The following is a 17,136-nucleotide window of genomic DNA, read 5'->3' on the forward strand; positions in this document are numbered from 1 at the left end:
GGAGTTTCTATATCCATCTGCACTCCCAGGGCAAAATCTATTATATGCTTCTCTTTGCCAGATGTGTCAGTACTGGGGGGTATGGATGGACAATGCTTCATTTGGTGTTCTCTCTTCCTTTACAGCCTCGCAGCCCAAGGAGCGCCCTCGATCCGCAGTCCTCCTGGCTGATGAAACCACCGCAGCCCCCATGTTTACTAACAGACGGTCCCAGCAGAGTGTCTCGCTCTCCAAAAGTGTCTCCATACAGAACATTGCTGGGTAAGTGAGCTTCAAAGATGGCGCAGTTGACTTCTGGGTGAAAAGAGCATAATAATCATATCATTTGACAAAAAGATTCTTCTTTTAGAAAAAAATGTATCAAATAATGGGATGGTGCACAACTGAGCAATACAGATGAGGAGAATGAGGATTCCATTTTGATGCCCTGTCATGACCACCATTTTGTAACAAGGATCCCCTCTAAACACCATAATCGAGCCAGGTTGTCCTACACTTTTGTACCTGATCTGCCCTGCTTTTAAAGAACCTGAGTTCTAAAAGGATGATTTTTAGACCAAAATAAGAAATGGGAATAGGAAAAAAGATGATTTAATTCTGAGTTTTTGGTTGCACCCACTTATGTTTTCAGATGTCACACTTTTTTATTGGTCAGATGAACTTGGTTTTTGTTACTTTTTTAATCTGTTTTCCATTTTTGCCTCTTGACTCTTAAGTCAGTTTCTTGGGAGTGAATAATGGACCAGTTGTTACTATTGGGTTCCCACTTACTCATTTGCACTGAGTTTGTTTTGTGGTCCCTACGAAAGTTGCCGTGGCCCCTGCCTGTTGAGGCCTCAGCTGCCACGTGGTTACCGCAGGGCTGATTGTGATGTTGGTGGCTCCTTTGGGTGAGATGCCTGCCTTCCCATCAAGTACAGAAGTCATCTCAGATGTGGGACTCAGAACATCTCTTGTATCTCTCTTAACCTAGGCCGGAGGAAAATGCTTAACTAAACGATGCAGATCTCCTCTTGTCTGTATTTCCTAACCTCTCTCCTGGCTAATGTTTCCTCCTGCTTAAAAAAAAAAAGATTTCAAGTGTTTTTGTTTTTTGTCTTTGCGTTGTCATTATCCAAAGACCTTTTCAAAGTTATGTTATCAAAATTTGTTTGCATTATGACTTTGAAAAGTTGGTCTTTAAATAAAATTCAAAGTTTTAAATGGCTCTAGCTTGCTTTTGTATCACACCACACATTGATTGGGAGCCTACTGTGCTGGCTGGTGAATTGGGGTAGAGAAATTTCAAAGCATAGTTCATTATGAGTGCTCAGTCTATAGTTACTTAGGGAAGGGGGGAAGGTGTAGTGGTTAAGACGGTGAGTTTCAAACAGAGCGGTTGCTTACACAGTGTGTGTACAGTCAGAGGGAAGAGTTCTCCTTGCTGCCTATCATTAAAAGAAAAATTCAAGGCTTAAAAAATTTAAGTTTTGGGGCTGGCCCGGTGGTCCGGTGGTGTTAAGTTAGCACATTCCACTTCTTGGTGGCCCGGGGTTCGACGGTTCGGATCCCGGGTGCAGACACGGCACTGCCTGGCAAAAGGCCATTTTGTGGTAGGCATCCCATGTATAAAATAGAGGAAGATGGGCATGGATGTAAGCTCAGGGCCAGTCTTCCTCAGCAAAAGAGGAAGATTGGCAGTAGTTAGCTCAGGGCTGATCTTTCTCAAAAAAAAGAAAAAAAATTTGAGTTTGCATTGATGTTAAATGTCTCCAGCCTCCATTCCTAGTTGCTGTTGCATGTTGCTGGGTGCCCGACATGAGTAATTTGTCTTGAGTCATTGTGGCACTTACAACCAGCTGCCACTGTGGAGTTTTGCAGGTACTCATTTAAGAACGCAAACCATGACTTATCAGAATGTATTTGACAGGATGTGCTCCTTTTTGTCCCCAGAGTTGGCCATGATGAGAACATATCAAACACCTGGAAATTCTTGTCTCATTCAACAGACTCACTAAATAAAATCAGCAAGGTCAATGAGTCAACAGAATCACTTACTGATGAGGGTAAGAGGAACTTACAGCCGATATTTTAAGCATCTGTAGAGACTGTGCCATTATCTAGAATACACACGTTAATGGAATAATATGCCTGCCTCTTCTTATTCCTGTGAAGATTCTCTAAATTGTCTGCAAAGCCTCAAATGCTTTATAATTAATTGGTAATCAGACTTATCCAGTTGTTAGCTGGTTGTCCTTTGAAGGGTATTACTGATTCTAATGTGGTCATACTTGAGTACAAACTGCTTTTCTTCCCCTCGACTTTTGTACACAGTCTGTTCCAGCTCTCTTGGCACAGTTATAAGCCTGCTCTCTTAAACAAGTAAAGTTCCCAGGTCCCTTCCAGTTCCTACCTCACGTAGCAATCATGTCTTAGTCATGTTTGATTTATGTGATGTTTGTCACTCTTAACCAAGGTCTTGAATGTAGAGTGTGTCACTCCCAAACAAGAAATGATTCTTTTCCAGTCCTGGAATATGCATTCTATGAATATTCCAGTATTATGTAATGCAGAGTGTCTGTGCCTTACAAAAGTATCACCCCAAGGCAAGTCCAGCGTAGGCTCTGGAGAGGTCACAGACCCAGATTCTGATACTGATGTTTCGATATTTTGAGGAGTAGGTACAGACATGAATGAAGGCCAGTTAATGGGAGACTTTGAGATTGAATCTAAACAGCTCGAAGCAGAGTCCTGGAGCCGAATAGTGGACAGCAAGTTCCTGAAACAGCAGAAGAAGGATGTGGTCAAACGGCAAGAAGTGATTTATGGTGAGACTCTTCCGTTGCTCTGCTAGTACTCGGTTTGCATTGTCCAGCATTTTAATCAGGTGATTGATTGGGCTATGGGAAGTCAATTTTCAAATATGTAGCATCTCGGAGAATTTCATTAAGAACTTTGAGGTGTAGAGACATAATTTTATTTCTGTCCTTTTCTCTCTCTTTAAAAGTATGAACATCTTATTTTAAATGAGTGCTTATTTATGCAATAGTCCTAGAAAGAGATCCTGTGACAGTACTGTTTAATTCCTCGGCTCCACTGGAAACTAGACCAAATGCAAGTCCTTTCTAGGAAATAGGAACACAGTGAATTGTGAAAGGTTTTGAATCCAATGAAGACCACTTTGGAAACCACCATTTCAGAGTGATGGAATCCAGTATGCCTGTTACAAAATAGTAGTAGTCATGTGAAAAATAGAGGAATAAAGTGAAAACACTGTAGGGAAAAGATAGCTGTTGACCCAGTTTTAAATTTAAATTGGGCTCCAAATAGCCTGAGGACCAACTTGGGCTCTCAGCAGCGGCAGGTGGTCTTTGAGGGGGATCCTTGTACAAGAGCATTCTGACCGTTAAGCTTTGTCCCTCCTTCAGAGTTGATGCAGACGGAGTTACATCACGTCCGCACGCTCAAGATCATGAGCGATGTGTACAGCCGGGGGATGATGACGGACCTGCTCTTTGAGCAGCAGATGGTGGAAAAGCTGTTCCCCTGTTTGGATGAGCTGATCAGCATCCATAGCCAGTTCTTTCAGAGGATCCTGGAGCGGAAGAAGGAGTCGCTGGTGGATAAAAGCGAAAAGAACTTTCTCATCAAGCGGATGGGGGATGTGCTTGTAAATCAGGTGAGCAGTGGGCAGGCGCTCAGCTGCTTCTCATACACAGTGGGGACAGAAGTGAAGCTGTGGGGCGCGGCCTCCGTGCACCCACATCTCCACTCTGCTGTTTATTTTCCCTGTGAGCTTAGGCAGGTTATTTACACTCGCCGAGCCTCAACCCTTTTCTGTAAATGAGCACAGTAGATTCTCTCTCCTAATGTTATTCTTAAAAGTTAAAAGGAATATATATATATATAAAGTACCCGGGTTATATGGTAGATACTCAATCGAAGTCAGTTTTCCTTCTTCAGAAACAGTATAGTTTAAGAAATAAAAAAACATTTGTTGGAAGTCTCTACTTCCCCTTGTGCCTCAAATCACAAGGAACTCACCCGAGCATAGAAAATTGAGTGAGAAACTATCTGTAAAATATTTCATAAAATCTATCTTGTTGCTGATATTTTCATCAAGGATATGGTATGGTTTCAATCCTACTCCAGAAACAATTTAGCTAAAAATTACTTTGATACTTTGAGATGTGTTTGTCATAGACCTTTTTTTCTTTTTTCTTTAAGATTGGCACCTGAGCTAACAACTGTCGCCAATCTTTTTTTTTTTTTTTTTTTTTTTTGCTGCTTTTTCTCCCCAAAGACCCCCAGTACATAGTTGCATAGTTTAGTTGTGGTCCTTCTGGTTGTGCTATGTGGGACGCCACCTCAGCATGGCCTGACAAGCAGTGCCATGTCTGTGCCCAGGATCTGAACCAGTGAAACCCTGGGCCACCGAAGGAGGGCATGCGAACTTAACCACCGGGCCACGGGGCCAGCTCCCATAGACTGTTTTTAATGTTTCTTTTTAAAATACTGTTTTTGAAAAAAACGTTGCTAGTAGAACTTTCACAGGCAGAGGGGCATAACGTCGCATCTGACCAGCTCTTTTCCCTGGCAAATCTCTGCCTCAGTATAGAAGCAGAGGCTTCATTGCTGGAACATTTGCCTAAGAATTTAGAAATTTTGTCCTTTCCTTGTATTCCGGAGCCCGTGTGCCTCACCTCAGTAATTCATTAGTCCATTCATTCATTCATCTTTCAAGTATTTCCTGGACATCTACTACATATCAGGTGGAACCACAAAGGTGAAGATGGCTTAGCCCCCTGCCTCATGGAACTCATGTTCTAGGAATAAAAATAGGCGTGTTAGGAAGTAAATGCCAATGCTTTAACACAGGTGTCTGCAACAGATGGGCAGGGCCTCCACGTGGGTGTGGTCAGCTCCACAAGTGAGGCCCACCCTCCCCAGACCTCCCCTCCCCTGGCGTCTCCCACGTCTCTTTCTTGCCCCTCCTCTCTGCCCTCAGACCTGTGCAGGCTCCTCCTCTAACCTTGACTGGTAGTGTTTGTAGCTCCTTTTGTCTCTGCACGTCCTCTAGTAAGATCTTAGATGGCAGGATTCGTGGCTTAGCCCCTTGGGGTCCGTTTGCTGCTTCTGTGTGCCAGTGCTGGAATCACCCTTGTCGGGCACTGGCTCCATGGCAAGAGCAGGTCACTTAAAACATCTCTGCCTCGGCTTCTCTTTTGGTAAAGGGGAAAAGGAAAAGCTACTCTGAACCTTTTTTCAAGCTTTTTGGTAAGGATCGACTTGTGTTGCCTCCAGAGATCTTTAGTACAGTAGAAATGGATGCTTAGCAGGTATCCTATGAACCACATATGGAAACTCAGTGGTTTACCCCGGAGGGAGCCCACTGAGATTGCACACACTGGGGCATGATTTAAGGGCCGTGCAGAATTGTTAGAACTGCTGGCCTGGGGTGAGTAAGGTAAACAGCTTTATTGAAATATAATTTGTATGCCATATAATCCACCCATTTAAAGAATACAGTTCAGCGGTTTTTAACATATTCATGGAGTTATGCAACCATCACCAGTCAATTTTAGAACATTTTTATCGTGCCCCCTCCCCGGCAACAGCCCCAGCCCCAGGTAACCACTTATCTACTTTCTGTCTCTGTGGATTTGCTTATTCTGGACATTGTATGTAAATGGAGTAAAACAATATGTAGTCCTTTTTGATTGATTCTTTTCATTTAGAATAATGCTTTTAAGGTCTGTCAATATTTCAGCAAGTATCAGTAGTTGATTCCATTTTATGACTGAATAATATTGCATATACACACACCACATTTCCTTGGTCCCTTTATCCTTTGATGGACATTTGGGTTGTTTCCGCTTTGGGGCTTTTATAAGTAATGCTGCCATGAACGTTCGTATGCAAGTTTTTGTGTGGACATAGGATTTTATGTGTAGGAGTGGCGTTGCTGGGTCGTCCGGTAACCCTGTGTTAATTTTTTGAGGAACTGCTCAACTGTTCTCCAAAGCTGCTGCACCATCTGACCTTCCAGGGGTTCATGAGGAAGCACTCTCGGGTTTTACTAACGGACTAGAAACCTTGGACAAAATGATAATAACAAGTTTAGCACCCTGATCTTTGCATCGCCTCTGTTCTCTCTGCTCTGCAGTTTTCGGGTGAGAACGCAGAACGCTTAAAGAAAACGTACGGCAAGTTCTGTGGGCATCACAACCAGTCTGTAAACTACTTCAAGGACCTCTATACCAAGGATAAGCGTTTCCAGGCCTTTGTAAAGGTATTGACGTGAAACATGGAAGCCCCCATCATTGTCCAGAGCTTTGTGTCCCTCTCTGTCTTAGGTACAACCTTCTTCCTCAGGTATTCCTGACAGTCCTTTTACTCCCTTGCAGAAGAAGATGAGCAGTTCAGTTGTAAGAAGGCTTGGAATCCCAGAGTGCATATTGCTTGTAACCCAGCGGATCACCAAATACCCAGTTTTATTCCAAAGAATATTGCAGTGTACCAAAGGTGAGTGTCCCTTTTCACTCGGTCTTATGTGCCAACAGCCTGTTTCCTGTGTGTCCAACAGCACTAGAGACCTCATAGAAGACTGCTTTCAGGCCCTGGCAGGTCTGGAAGAGATCCTGTGTTGTATCCCAAAAAAAGTTTTCTTGAGTGAAAACTTGAAATGTTACGTCGGTAGACTTAGGGTGGATGGTAGCAGGAAGGGAAGGAGCCACTTACTGATCTCGTCAAGAGTGCAGTGACCTGAACAGCTGCTCCCGTATCCCTAGACGGGGCATAATTCCCAGCAGTTCTTCCGTAAGGGCTAGAATTGCTGCTGTTTCTATTTACTCAGTACCTACTAGTTTCTCTCTCAGCTAATCCTGCTCCTAGGCAAGTTACCTTAAAGATTAGGTAAAACAAAGACGTAAATTAAAAACTTGTTGCTCTTCTCCCTCCCTGAAAATGTTTGGTTCCTTATACTTTAGAATAGCGTATAATTAATTACATGTTATCTCTGTCATTGAAAACATCGAACTTTATTTAGAATTAAGCCTATGACAAAGAGAGGGATGGACGCATGACCTTTGACACGCTGGCTTTGTTCTGAGCGCATGCCCACAAAGGGAAATGATGACATGGAGCAAGACGGTGGGACTCCCCCTTCTACCCTTGTCTGGAAGGACCCATTAAAAACAGAATTATTCTTCCCTCCTAAGACAATGAAGTGGAGCAGGAAGATCTAGCTCAGTCCTTGAGCCTGGTGAAGGATGTGATTGGAGCTGTAGACAGCAAAGTGGCAAGTTATGAGAAGAAAGTACGTCTCAATGAGATTTATACGAAGACGGACAGCAAGTCGATCATGAGGATGAAGAGCGGTCAGATGTTTGCCAAGGAGGATTTGAAGCGGAAGAAGCTCGTGCGGGATGGGGGTGTGTTTCTGAAGAGCGCCACAGGAAGGTTGAAAGGTGAGGCTCCCTTTTGTTCTAAGTGTGTGCCAGAGAAGAGCAGCAAAATCCAGATGTTCTTGTTAGAAATTCACCATCAGAGTCTTCCTAGGGAGCCCATACGCAAATGTCACACAGGAGCAACAGTCATGTAATCGTTCTTAATCTTGTATCAAAAAGGACCTGTCTGAGAGAGCTTACAAAATCATACAAAATACAGTAAGATGACACGGAAATGATGCAGGCAGGGAGAATGGAAGAAAAGATTTTTAAAAACAAAGCAAAAGACGAGACTAATACAGAAACACAAGCTGTTAAGGAGAGCATATTCTCCCTACGAGAGATGGGCAACATGTTTGGGCTTGGGGTCTAGGGCAAAACAGTCGGAAGGAGGGAAACCCCATCAGATAGGCAGTTCACAGAGTCTGTAAGATTGAAAATACATCCCTGTTCTGAAGAGATGCTAGAGGAATTTCAGCTCCGGAGACCTCAAAGAAATGTACATTTAACTCACATCAACTAGCTGTGTTGTTTAGCTTTATGATATTCATATCTTTCATCTTTCTCTAAGCAAAAGAGATCGTAAAAGATACTCATTTTCCCTTTGGTCTTAAGTTTTACCTTTCAAGCGATCAGCTGCATCAAGTTAGGAAAGTTATAAAGTTTGTTAATTCATCTGTAGATTTGATCTTTTTTTTCTTTTCTTAATAATTGTTCTCATCAAACCTGTACTCTCTGGGCCTATATGGTAGCTCCGACTTCCGCAGTAGCCTTGAGCACACGCCCTGCTCCCTGGCCTCGGTGAGCTGAGAACACGAAGCAGGCTAGCCCAGTGCTGTCCGCCCCACTGGCGTAAAAGTAAGGTGGCTGAGCTTGCTGCTGCTCTCTTCTCTGAGGCGTAAGCACCACCGTAGGTGACCTGTGTCAGAGGGTACCCGGGAGTCCTGGGCTGGCGTCCCACCGTGCTTAGACCAGACAGTAAAGAAGTCCCAGGCAAGCAGATGGCTTCAAAGGGGACTGAGGCAGGGTACCCTACTGAGAAGTCGGGATCCGAACCAAGAGACTGTAACGAGGCCGTTGCTCTGCGGCGTGGTGGTGCCAGAATAGAGGTGTGGACTCAGGACAGGGGAAGGGGCAGGAGTGGCCCTCAGTTAAGTCTCGGAGGGTGGAGAGGAGGGTGTCGGCAGCAGGGGAGGAATAAACGTGGAGCATGGAGGTAGAAGGGTCTGGCTCATCCGGAAGTCGGGCAGAGAGTGAGTGCCAGGGAGGGCTGGGGAATACGCTTGGAGACGTGGCCGTGGGCCAGGTTGTACAGGGCGCATGCTCCAAGACAGTTGATCCTGTTGATGGGGATGGACCAAGAAGGGCTTCGAAATGGAGGATTTGAAGCAGGAAAAAGATAAATCAGATGGTTCTTCGTACCTGACTGGGTGGTTTCGAGTGCAGCACGAGTGAGGGGAGACTGACAGAGAAGCAGGAGCAGCGCTGTTGCAATGACTGGGAAAGAGCCCGTCGGGCTCAGTTCTGGTAGAGGGTGTGAAAGGAAGGACAGGATGACTTCAGAGAAAAGAAACATCCCACCCTGCCGCCGGCCAGGTGTGGGTCTCGGTGCTCCATGATGAACTTGAACTAGGTGGGCCCCGAGCCTCCCTCCACCCAGCCCCAGTGCTCTGTGCTGCTCCAAGACCCCAGTGGCAGACTCGCCACACTGCCGCGCCGAGACTGTCTTGAAGGCAGGCGGCCGTTCAGGAGCCCCGCCCTGTCCTGTAAGGACCTGGCTTCCTAGAGCTGCTGCTGCTGGAGCTCGCACTTGATTCTGTCCTTTACACAACTGATTATTTATTCATTCCCCAATAAAAACTAACAGATTCCAGCTGTGGGAATAAAGTGGCGGTCAATCCAATGGCAGGGCGATGGGTTTTCTGGCCTCAAGTGCCTCCAGTGGAGACAGCAGCTGGCATTGAGTCATTTCCACCCCAGGAGCTCGGGCCAAGAACAGCCAGTGCTGTGCCGGGCACCCAGTGAGGGGACACGACTGTTTTTTTCTGATCCACTGACACTGAGCATGCAAACTTCAGGATCCAATGAAGTGGAAATTTGTGTTTTAGAACTTTTTTTTTTTGGCAGACACCTGAATTATTTAAAAATAAACTTTAAAAAACCTGTGAAAACTAATGGTAGTGCATGGAAAAATTACTGTGGTCTGGGCTGGAAAACGAGACCTCCCTCGGAATCAGACGTCCTTGCCTCTTTTCTTCCTAGCTTTACAATGACTTACACAGACAGGGGATTCCTATTGTGGCAGAAGTGGTAGAAAAGGCCAGAAGGGGCTGGCCCACCTGGGAGGGGGCTGCATAAGATAGTTCCATTCTTTGACGAGAAGTTGCAGGCTCCCCTTTCCAGAGTCAAGAAGGTACAAAGGGCCCTGCCTGTTAGATCTCGATAGATGGCTCATCTCCAGAGACAGCACGCTCTGTCCTTGAAGGAGTAACAGAAAATGTCACTTAGTGCTCCTAAATTAGAGTAAGTGTCTGTGGCGTTCTTTTGATTCCTAGATCCGACTAGAGATGTTCTTTTGGGTTTTGTTTTGTTTTTGTTGAGAAGAAGAGAAGGCTGTCTCCGGGGTACAGAGAGATTGAGATTGAGGTTGACTGGGCTGGGGGAGCTGAGAGAAGAGCCATTGTATTCACGTGGACCCGTGAAATCACAGGGCTGGGTCTAGCCTTTCTCGTTCTCTGGGGAGGGTGGAAGAAATCTACCTTTCATTAGACTCAGATATTTTTATACATCACCTTTTGGCAGCTTTCCTGTCTGCCAGCCCACGCCTTTCCCATTACTGTAATCAGAAGTTGAGAAATATTACAACCTGAGAATTTGTGGAATAGTTGCTATTTGGCATCTGTCAAAGTCCTGTTTTCCAACTTGATTCTTAAAGTATTTTATTCTTAAAATCTTGCCTTACGGCATATATCTTTCTAGAACTGAGTACTTAAACTTTTCCAAGACAAGGCTTTGGGGATAAATCCCATTTTAAAATGCCTCTACAAATCTGCTGACCAGATCAGGATCCTGCAGAAATGTAAAGCTGTCGCCTTGGAGGAGGGCGGTCTCTGTCTGATTTGCCCTGTGGGGTGTGTTGCTGATGCTGAATTACCCTCCAATAAGAGCACTCAGGGAGGGCTCAGCTGTCAAGTGCTGATTGTTTTCTCTTCCCTTCCCCCTTACAGAGGTGCAGGCAGTGCTGCTTACTGACATTTTAGTTTTCCTTCAAGAAAAAGACCAGAAATACATCTTTGCGTCATTGGTAAGCTGAATTGCTAGTCTCTTCTGTTTGTGATTAATAGTATTCAAAACAGCCAGGGTACAGACTGAGTGTAAACACTGTATTATTGCTCTCTCACCCCCTCAAAATTAATTGACTCAGGGCAAATTCCTCTGAGTAATTTCTTACATACCCTCGCTCCAAATTATTTTTCTGTTCCCTCACAGTCCTTTTGAGAGTCTTGAACATTTGATCTAAAGTATCTTGCTTGGCTATCTCTCCATTATGCCCCGTAAATTGTACTAATTTATTAGATTGCCATCCAGATTCTATAAAGAACCTAGAAGGATTCGTCACGTAGAAAACATGACGTTCATAGCTATAAATTAGCATTTCCTTTTTGGAAATCTTTTTCTGTTTGATAAAATAATGAGATATTTCTCATTATCTTAAATCTGTCATTGTTCGTTAAACCATACTTTTAAAAGGCATCTAGGGGCTGCCCCGTGGCCGAGTGGTTAAGTTCACGCACTCCACTTTGGCAGCCCAGGGTTTCACCAGGTTGGATCCTGGCGCTGACAGGGCACCACTCGTCAGGCCATGCTGAGGTGAAGTCCCACATAGCATAACTAGACGGACCTACAGCTAGAATATGCAAGTGGGGGGGGGGGGGGGGGGGGGGGGGGGGGGGGTGTTAGGGAGGAGAAGAAGAAAAAAAGGCATCTAGTCTTATCTTAGATCTCAGTTGTCCTTAAGAGTTAGAATGTTGTGTACATTTCTTATATCTGTCCTCTCCCCTTTTTCCAGGACCAGAAGTCAACAGTGATCTCTTTAAAGAAGCTAATTGTCAGAGAAGTAGCACATGAGGAGAAAGGTTTGTTCCTGATCAGTATGGGGATGAAAGATCCAGAGATGGTGGAAGTCCATGCCAGCTCCAAAGAGGAGCGGAACAGCTGGATTCAGATCATCCAGGACACAATCAACACCCTGTGAGTTCAACCCCGCCCTCCAGCCTCCAGAGGCCTGGGATTCCATGACAGACTGGGCAGTGACCAGAGTAATTGACATCTGAGGAATTTGTTGTTTTGTTTTGGTTGTATTAGCAACAGAGATGAAGATGAAGGAATTCCCAGTGAGAACGAGGAAGAAAAGAAATTGTTGGACACCAAAGCCCGGGAGTTAAAAGGTAAAGCTGTTGGACGTGGTCTGAGGCCCCTCTCGTTGGTGGCGTGTCCGCAGTCGCAGAACACAGCTAGTGGTTCCCAGAGTTGCTGCTGCTCCCAGGCCGGAGCTGTCCTGGCAGGCTCCCGAGAACATGGAGGTGAATAGCTTCTAACACAAGGGAAACCAGACCTGAGCCAACACGGGCGCAGGTGAAAAACAGCTGTAAGCGTGTGTCCAATACTGGGTCAAGGCAATGTTGATTCTCTTGTCTCAGTCAGTGTTCTGGGACCCTGGTGACGTTCTTTGAACTCTGTCACAGAAGAATTTGCCAAAATTCATGGTCCATCTAAGGTTAAAACAAGGAGAGAAAGGTACTTGTGGAAAAGCGTTTTCCAGTGAATCTGTTTTTCTTAGTCACCCTGCCTCTGCTGCACATTCACAAATGAGTTATGAGGTGGTGTGGGGAGAAGTGTGCTTGTTGATTACGCTTGGCCATGATTTATTGAGTCCCTACTGTTGCGTGTGGTCTTGTCGACATCCCTGCAGGACACGTACGCAAGTGCCCACTGTGCAAGAGAGAGTGCTGAGGCCCACACGGCAGCAGCCCAGGGTCACATGCACAGCCCACAGCAGAGTCAGCGCTGCTCCCCATCCACGGAAAGGCAGAGGCTGTGCTCTTCTCTCTTTGCTGGTGCTTACTGAATGTTCTGGGCAAAGACTGTGCCTTGGGTCAAAATAAGGCCCAGAGTCCAATAAATGTAAGCACCCAAGGAGTTTAGTTGGCCCTTCAAGCTAGACAGAGTGGCAACATTCTATTTCAGTGAGGAAAAAGCAAAGATGGACAGATGTCAACAGGGACCAGAGTTAGGTCAGATTGATCGGCCCGTGGTCAGGACGGCAGGGGTGAAAACGTCCTTCTTTTAACCTGTAGGAAGCACTGGCCAGGCGTATGGCTGGGCGCTCAAGATGCAGAGATTCCTCCAGCGGAGTCCCTGCCGTTGGGAAGCTCACACTCTAGCACGGGAGACACACCTACATGACGGGCCACCGGGTAGCTGACTAGACCGTAGGCACGTTTGGAGCGTGGGGAACTTCCAGCCCCACCTGTGGCGAGTCTCACAGAAGCTGACACATGGGCCACATCTGAAAAAAGTTACTTCACCAGATAAGAAGAGTAGTTTATGGAAGGTGGAAACGGACTTGAGGCGTCTGCCAAGGAATGGCAGGTGTCGTCTGTCTGGGGGGTCAGGATTAGGAGATGGGAGACTAAGCTGGGACGACACCAGGTCTTAAAAAGTAACAGGGAATGATGTAATTCTTTTAGCAGAATTTAAACTTAAACTTTTAAAATCAGTATTGAAGCCAATTGGAAGAATTGCTTGAGAAGTGGGGAAGCCACTGGGAGCGGAAAGACCACCTGGGAGACTGTAGGATAGGGTTCTGGGCTGGAGAGGGGATGGTTGTGAGGAAGAAATGCGGAAGCCATGTGGGTGGTGGGGCAAGTGAGGAGAGGGCTCTCTCCCAGGTCTCCAGGTGGGTGCACTGGAGGACGAAGATGATGTTGATGGAGGAAGAGAGCATAAGCTGAAGGGAAGAGGTGGCTTGGCAAGAATGGAGAAAAGAGGTTTCCAACATGCTTGAGAGCAGGACATCTAAGTGGAGGTAGCCTCTTGACAGTGGGACTCAGTGGTCTGGCCCCCCAAAAAGTAGGTAGGATTTGGAATGCTTTTTGTGAGTTGTCAGCACATAGGAAGGAATTGAAGCCGTGGGAGTGAACGAGCTCCCCAGGAGGAAAGTGTGCAGATATGGAAGGCAGCCAAGGATGGAGCCGAGGGGGGAACCCACATATTCCATCGCAGATGGCAGGTCTGTAAAGTGCCTTGAGAAAGAATGGTAGGAAGAGAACCAATGATGTCCTCAAAGCGAGAGAAGAAGCACTTTAAAAAGGGGGGAGGAATCATCCACGCTGGAAAGGATGGAATAAGACCTCACAGGATTCAGTAATGAAGGGTCACTGTGGAAAGAGCAGATGCAGAGCGACGGGCAAAGGCCAGGAAGAGGGGACGAGAAATAGACAGGAGGCAGAGGAGTGGAGACAAAGAGCAGCTTGTTACGTCAGAAAGTCCCATGTTTGCCTAGAAAGATCCAGATAGTTTTCCAGGTAGAAATGACAGAGCAAAAACTTGATGCTGCCTTCACGATGGAAAAGAAAGGCGGGGAACAAAAGCGCTTTGTTCTGTGTTGTCCCACGAGCTACCGCAAGGTGGCGATGGTGTCCTATTCATCTCAGCGTACTACCGCCAGTCAAATCCCCTGACCCTTTCTCCGTGCACCTTGCAGAGCAACTTCAGCAGAAGGACCAGCAGATCCTGCTCCTGCTGGAGGAGAAGGAGATGATTTTCCGGGACATGACTGAGTGCAGCACTCCCTTGCCAGACGATTGCTCCCCAACTCACAGCTCTAGAACCCTCTTCCGCTCCAACACAGAAGAGGCTCTCAAAGGAGGCCCCTTAATGAAAAATGCCATAAATGAGGGTAATTCAAATTGCATCCTCTTCTCCTCTTCCCAGAGTGGTTTACACGCCGATGTTATCTACCAGGTTTTACTCTTTTATTGTAAAATAAAGCACAAATACAGATAACAACCCAAAACAAATATTTCACTTCAATAAATTATCAAGTGGGCATCCTTGTAAGCACTAGCCAGGTCAAGAAATAAAATGTGACCAGACACCCCCAAAGCCCCTCCACATGTCCTGTCCCGTCAGAGCTCCCTCCCTCCATCCCTCCCACCCACAGGAGCAGGTACTGTGACTTGCACAGTCGTCGCTTATGTTGATGGTTTTATGGCCAAGTGCCTATTCGCAGACAGTGTGGTTTAATCTTGCTCGTGTTTTTTGATATGCCGTTTAAGATTCTTAATTTACAGTCCCCTGCACATCCCTTTCTTTTCTATACAGTTTAGCTTTGAAGAATCTGAGCTTTTTGACCTGTGGAGTTTCTCATAGTTCGGATTCCATTCGTGCAGTGGTTCTGTTCTTCTGTCCTCTGGTTCCTTCAGATGCACAGCTGGATTCAGAGGCTTAATTACTCAGACTTGACCTTTGGCAAGCTCGTAGTGCTGTTCTTGTAATGCTGTGCTCTTTCCTCAGGAGGCACAAAATAGCTAGTTGTCTCCTTTTGGTAACATAGGAAAAGCTGAATAAAAGGATAAATGCTTGATTTTTCCCCCCTTTATTTACTAGGTTTCAAGATAGTTATTTTATGGCCATCCTTTGAAGGTGACCAGTACTTTTAAAATATTATCACAGACTCATGAATTCAAACATAGTGTTGCATGGGTTTCAAATCTTTGCAATTCTTATCCTTATTAAAAGTTCAAAATGTCGTGTATTTGCCAGTGAGTGCCTCTCTGTTAGGCTTCTGAGTCCTTTTGACATGACCCTCATGTTCTTTGAGAGCTGCTTGGGTATATTGAGATGTTCCAGGGTCATCTTGTTTTCTGCCTGGATCTGGAATCAGCTGTGCCTCTAAGAAGCTCTGGTTTCTTTTACTGGGAAATGATATTTCAGTACCACAGTCTGGGCACTAACGGTGGGCTCCTGGGGTTTTCACTGTTACTAGGTTGAGCCTTTTCAGTGGACAGCCTGGGGGGAATGTGTGTGTGTGTGTGTGTGTAGCATGGATTCAGGTTGTGGACTATGGGGCTTTTACTTAACCTCTTCTGTGTTACATCTGTGTCTCCTTTCTTCCACATTGTAGATCCTCAGTCCAAAGGATACATCATAGAAGTAGAAAATCCTGTATTTACTCACTGCCTTTGTCCTATCTGAACACACATGACAGTGTCAGAATAATAATACTAATATGACTGTCACCGTGATTCTTTTTTTTTTGTTTTTTTTGGTGAGGAAAATTGTCCCTGAGCTAACATCTGTGCCAAGCTTCCTCTGTTTTGCATGTGGGACGCCACCATAGCATGGCTTGATGAGCAGTGTGTAGGTCTGCACCCAGGAACCAAACCTGCAAACCCTGGGCTGCCGAAGCGAAGCGTGCAACATTAACCACTATGCCACTGGCCTGGCCCCACCTTGATTTTTATACACTGTCTCCATTCTCCCTTTTTCTGTTTTTCAAACAGTTGTACTTTGTCCACTGTCAGCTTATAGCTGTTCCTCACACACAGTACCCTCTCATTTTTAGCCCTGACCTATAGTCTCCATTCTCCTGGAACCACAGCCAGGTCTTAGGTCAGTGTGGCTAGTCATTTTGGATGTCTGAAGCGTATTCTTTAGAAGTCTCAGGAAAGCCTCGTGAGGATCAGATACCCTGAGTCCTTGCCTGTTGGTAATAGTTTGTGCCCTTTATACTTGAAAGTCTGTTCTGCTGGATGTAAAATCCTTAGTTCATATTTTCTTTCCTTGGGGATCTTAATTATTCTCAAATATGTTATTCGTTTTTTCCTGGCATAAAGCATTGCTGTCAGAGTCTGCTCTTAATTAGATTTCCCCCATGTAAGTCATGTGCTCTTTGCCTGGATGCCCAAAGAATTTTTTCCTCAATCCAAGTAGTTTTACTAGAATATGCTTTGGTGCTGGTCATTCTGGATTGATGTTCTCGGGATTGCAGTGTTCTGTTTTGGGGTGTGGCTTCCGATTTTTCAGATTTCAGAGAAGTATTCTGAATGACCGTTTTTAGCATTCTCCTGTTCCCTGCTTTGTCTTCTTCAGGAGCTCCCATCATCCGTTGTTGGATCGTCTTGGCCTGTCTTCAGTACTTGCTGCCTTCTCATAGTACTTTCATGCCTCCATCTTAGTGATGTTTAAATATTCTTTTTTCACCTTCTGTTTTCTTAAGTCATTTCTGTTGGGTTTATTTGCTCCTGTATTCTAGTTACTTTTCATCTCTAAAATGACTCTTCTTTTGTTCACACTTGAGTTTTGCTGCCTCGTTTCTGTGTTTCTCATTCTGACCTGGGTTCTTTCCTGGCTTGTGTCATTTTCTTAATGTTATCAGGTCCTTTGTTTTATGGACATGCCCCTTGTCCTTTCTCTCACTTCCTCTTGTCTTAACTTTGTATGGGATTTGACTTGGATGTTTTCTGTTGCCCATTTTTATGTGAAATAAGTTTCTTAAATGTTTAGGTACGGATGGCTTTTCTCACGTCACGGGACTCTTGTGTTGTTTTCATGTAGTGTTTTTAAAAAATACGCTGGCTTGTCTAGTGAGAGTCCCTGCCCGTCTCGTCCCTCCTTCCCTCTGAACCTCCCTCTGCCTCCGTCT

General features: G+C 45.4%; 1 protein-coding gene across 9 annotated transcripts in view; it reads left to right on the forward strand.

Annotated features, from left to right (window-relative positions):
* The window catches only part of AKAP13 (A-kinase anchoring protein 13), a 325,669-nt gene that overhangs the window by 295,352 nt on the left and 13,181 nt on the right, over positions 1–17,136 (forward strand). For 7 of the 9 annotated variants that reach the window (XM_046653445.1, XM_046653447.1, XM_046653451.1 and 4 more), the window contains 11 exons: positions 126–261; positions 1,933–2,045; positions 2,655–2,807; positions 3,408–3,658; positions 6,146–6,271; positions 6,387–6,504; positions 7,200–7,448; positions 10,655–10,731; positions 11,497–11,678; positions 11,793–11,875; positions 14,194–14,388. In XM_046653445.1, the coding sequence (XP_046509401.1) occupies positions 126–261; positions 1,933–2,045; positions 2,655–2,807; positions 3,408–3,658; positions 6,146–6,271; positions 6,387–6,504; positions 7,200–7,448; positions 10,655–10,731; positions 11,497–11,678; positions 11,793–11,875; positions 14,194–14,388 (1,683 nt within the window). The remainder of the gene's footprint in view (positions 1–125; positions 262–1,932; positions 2,046–2,654; positions 2,808–3,407; positions 3,659–6,145; positions 6,272–6,386; positions 6,505–7,199; positions 7,449–10,654; positions 10,732–11,496; positions 11,679–11,792; positions 11,876–14,193; positions 14,389–17,136) is intronic. The other 2 variants (XM_046653446.1, XM_046653448.1) reach the window with 2 other exon arrangements.

Source organism: Equus quagga, chromosome 2 (assembly GCF_021613505.1).
Source record: "Equus quagga isolate Etosha38 chromosome 2, UCLA_HA_Equagga_1.0, whole genome shotgun sequence".
Taxonomy (NCBI): Eukaryota; Metazoa; Chordata; class Mammalia; order Perissodactyla; family Equidae; genus Equus; species Equus quagga.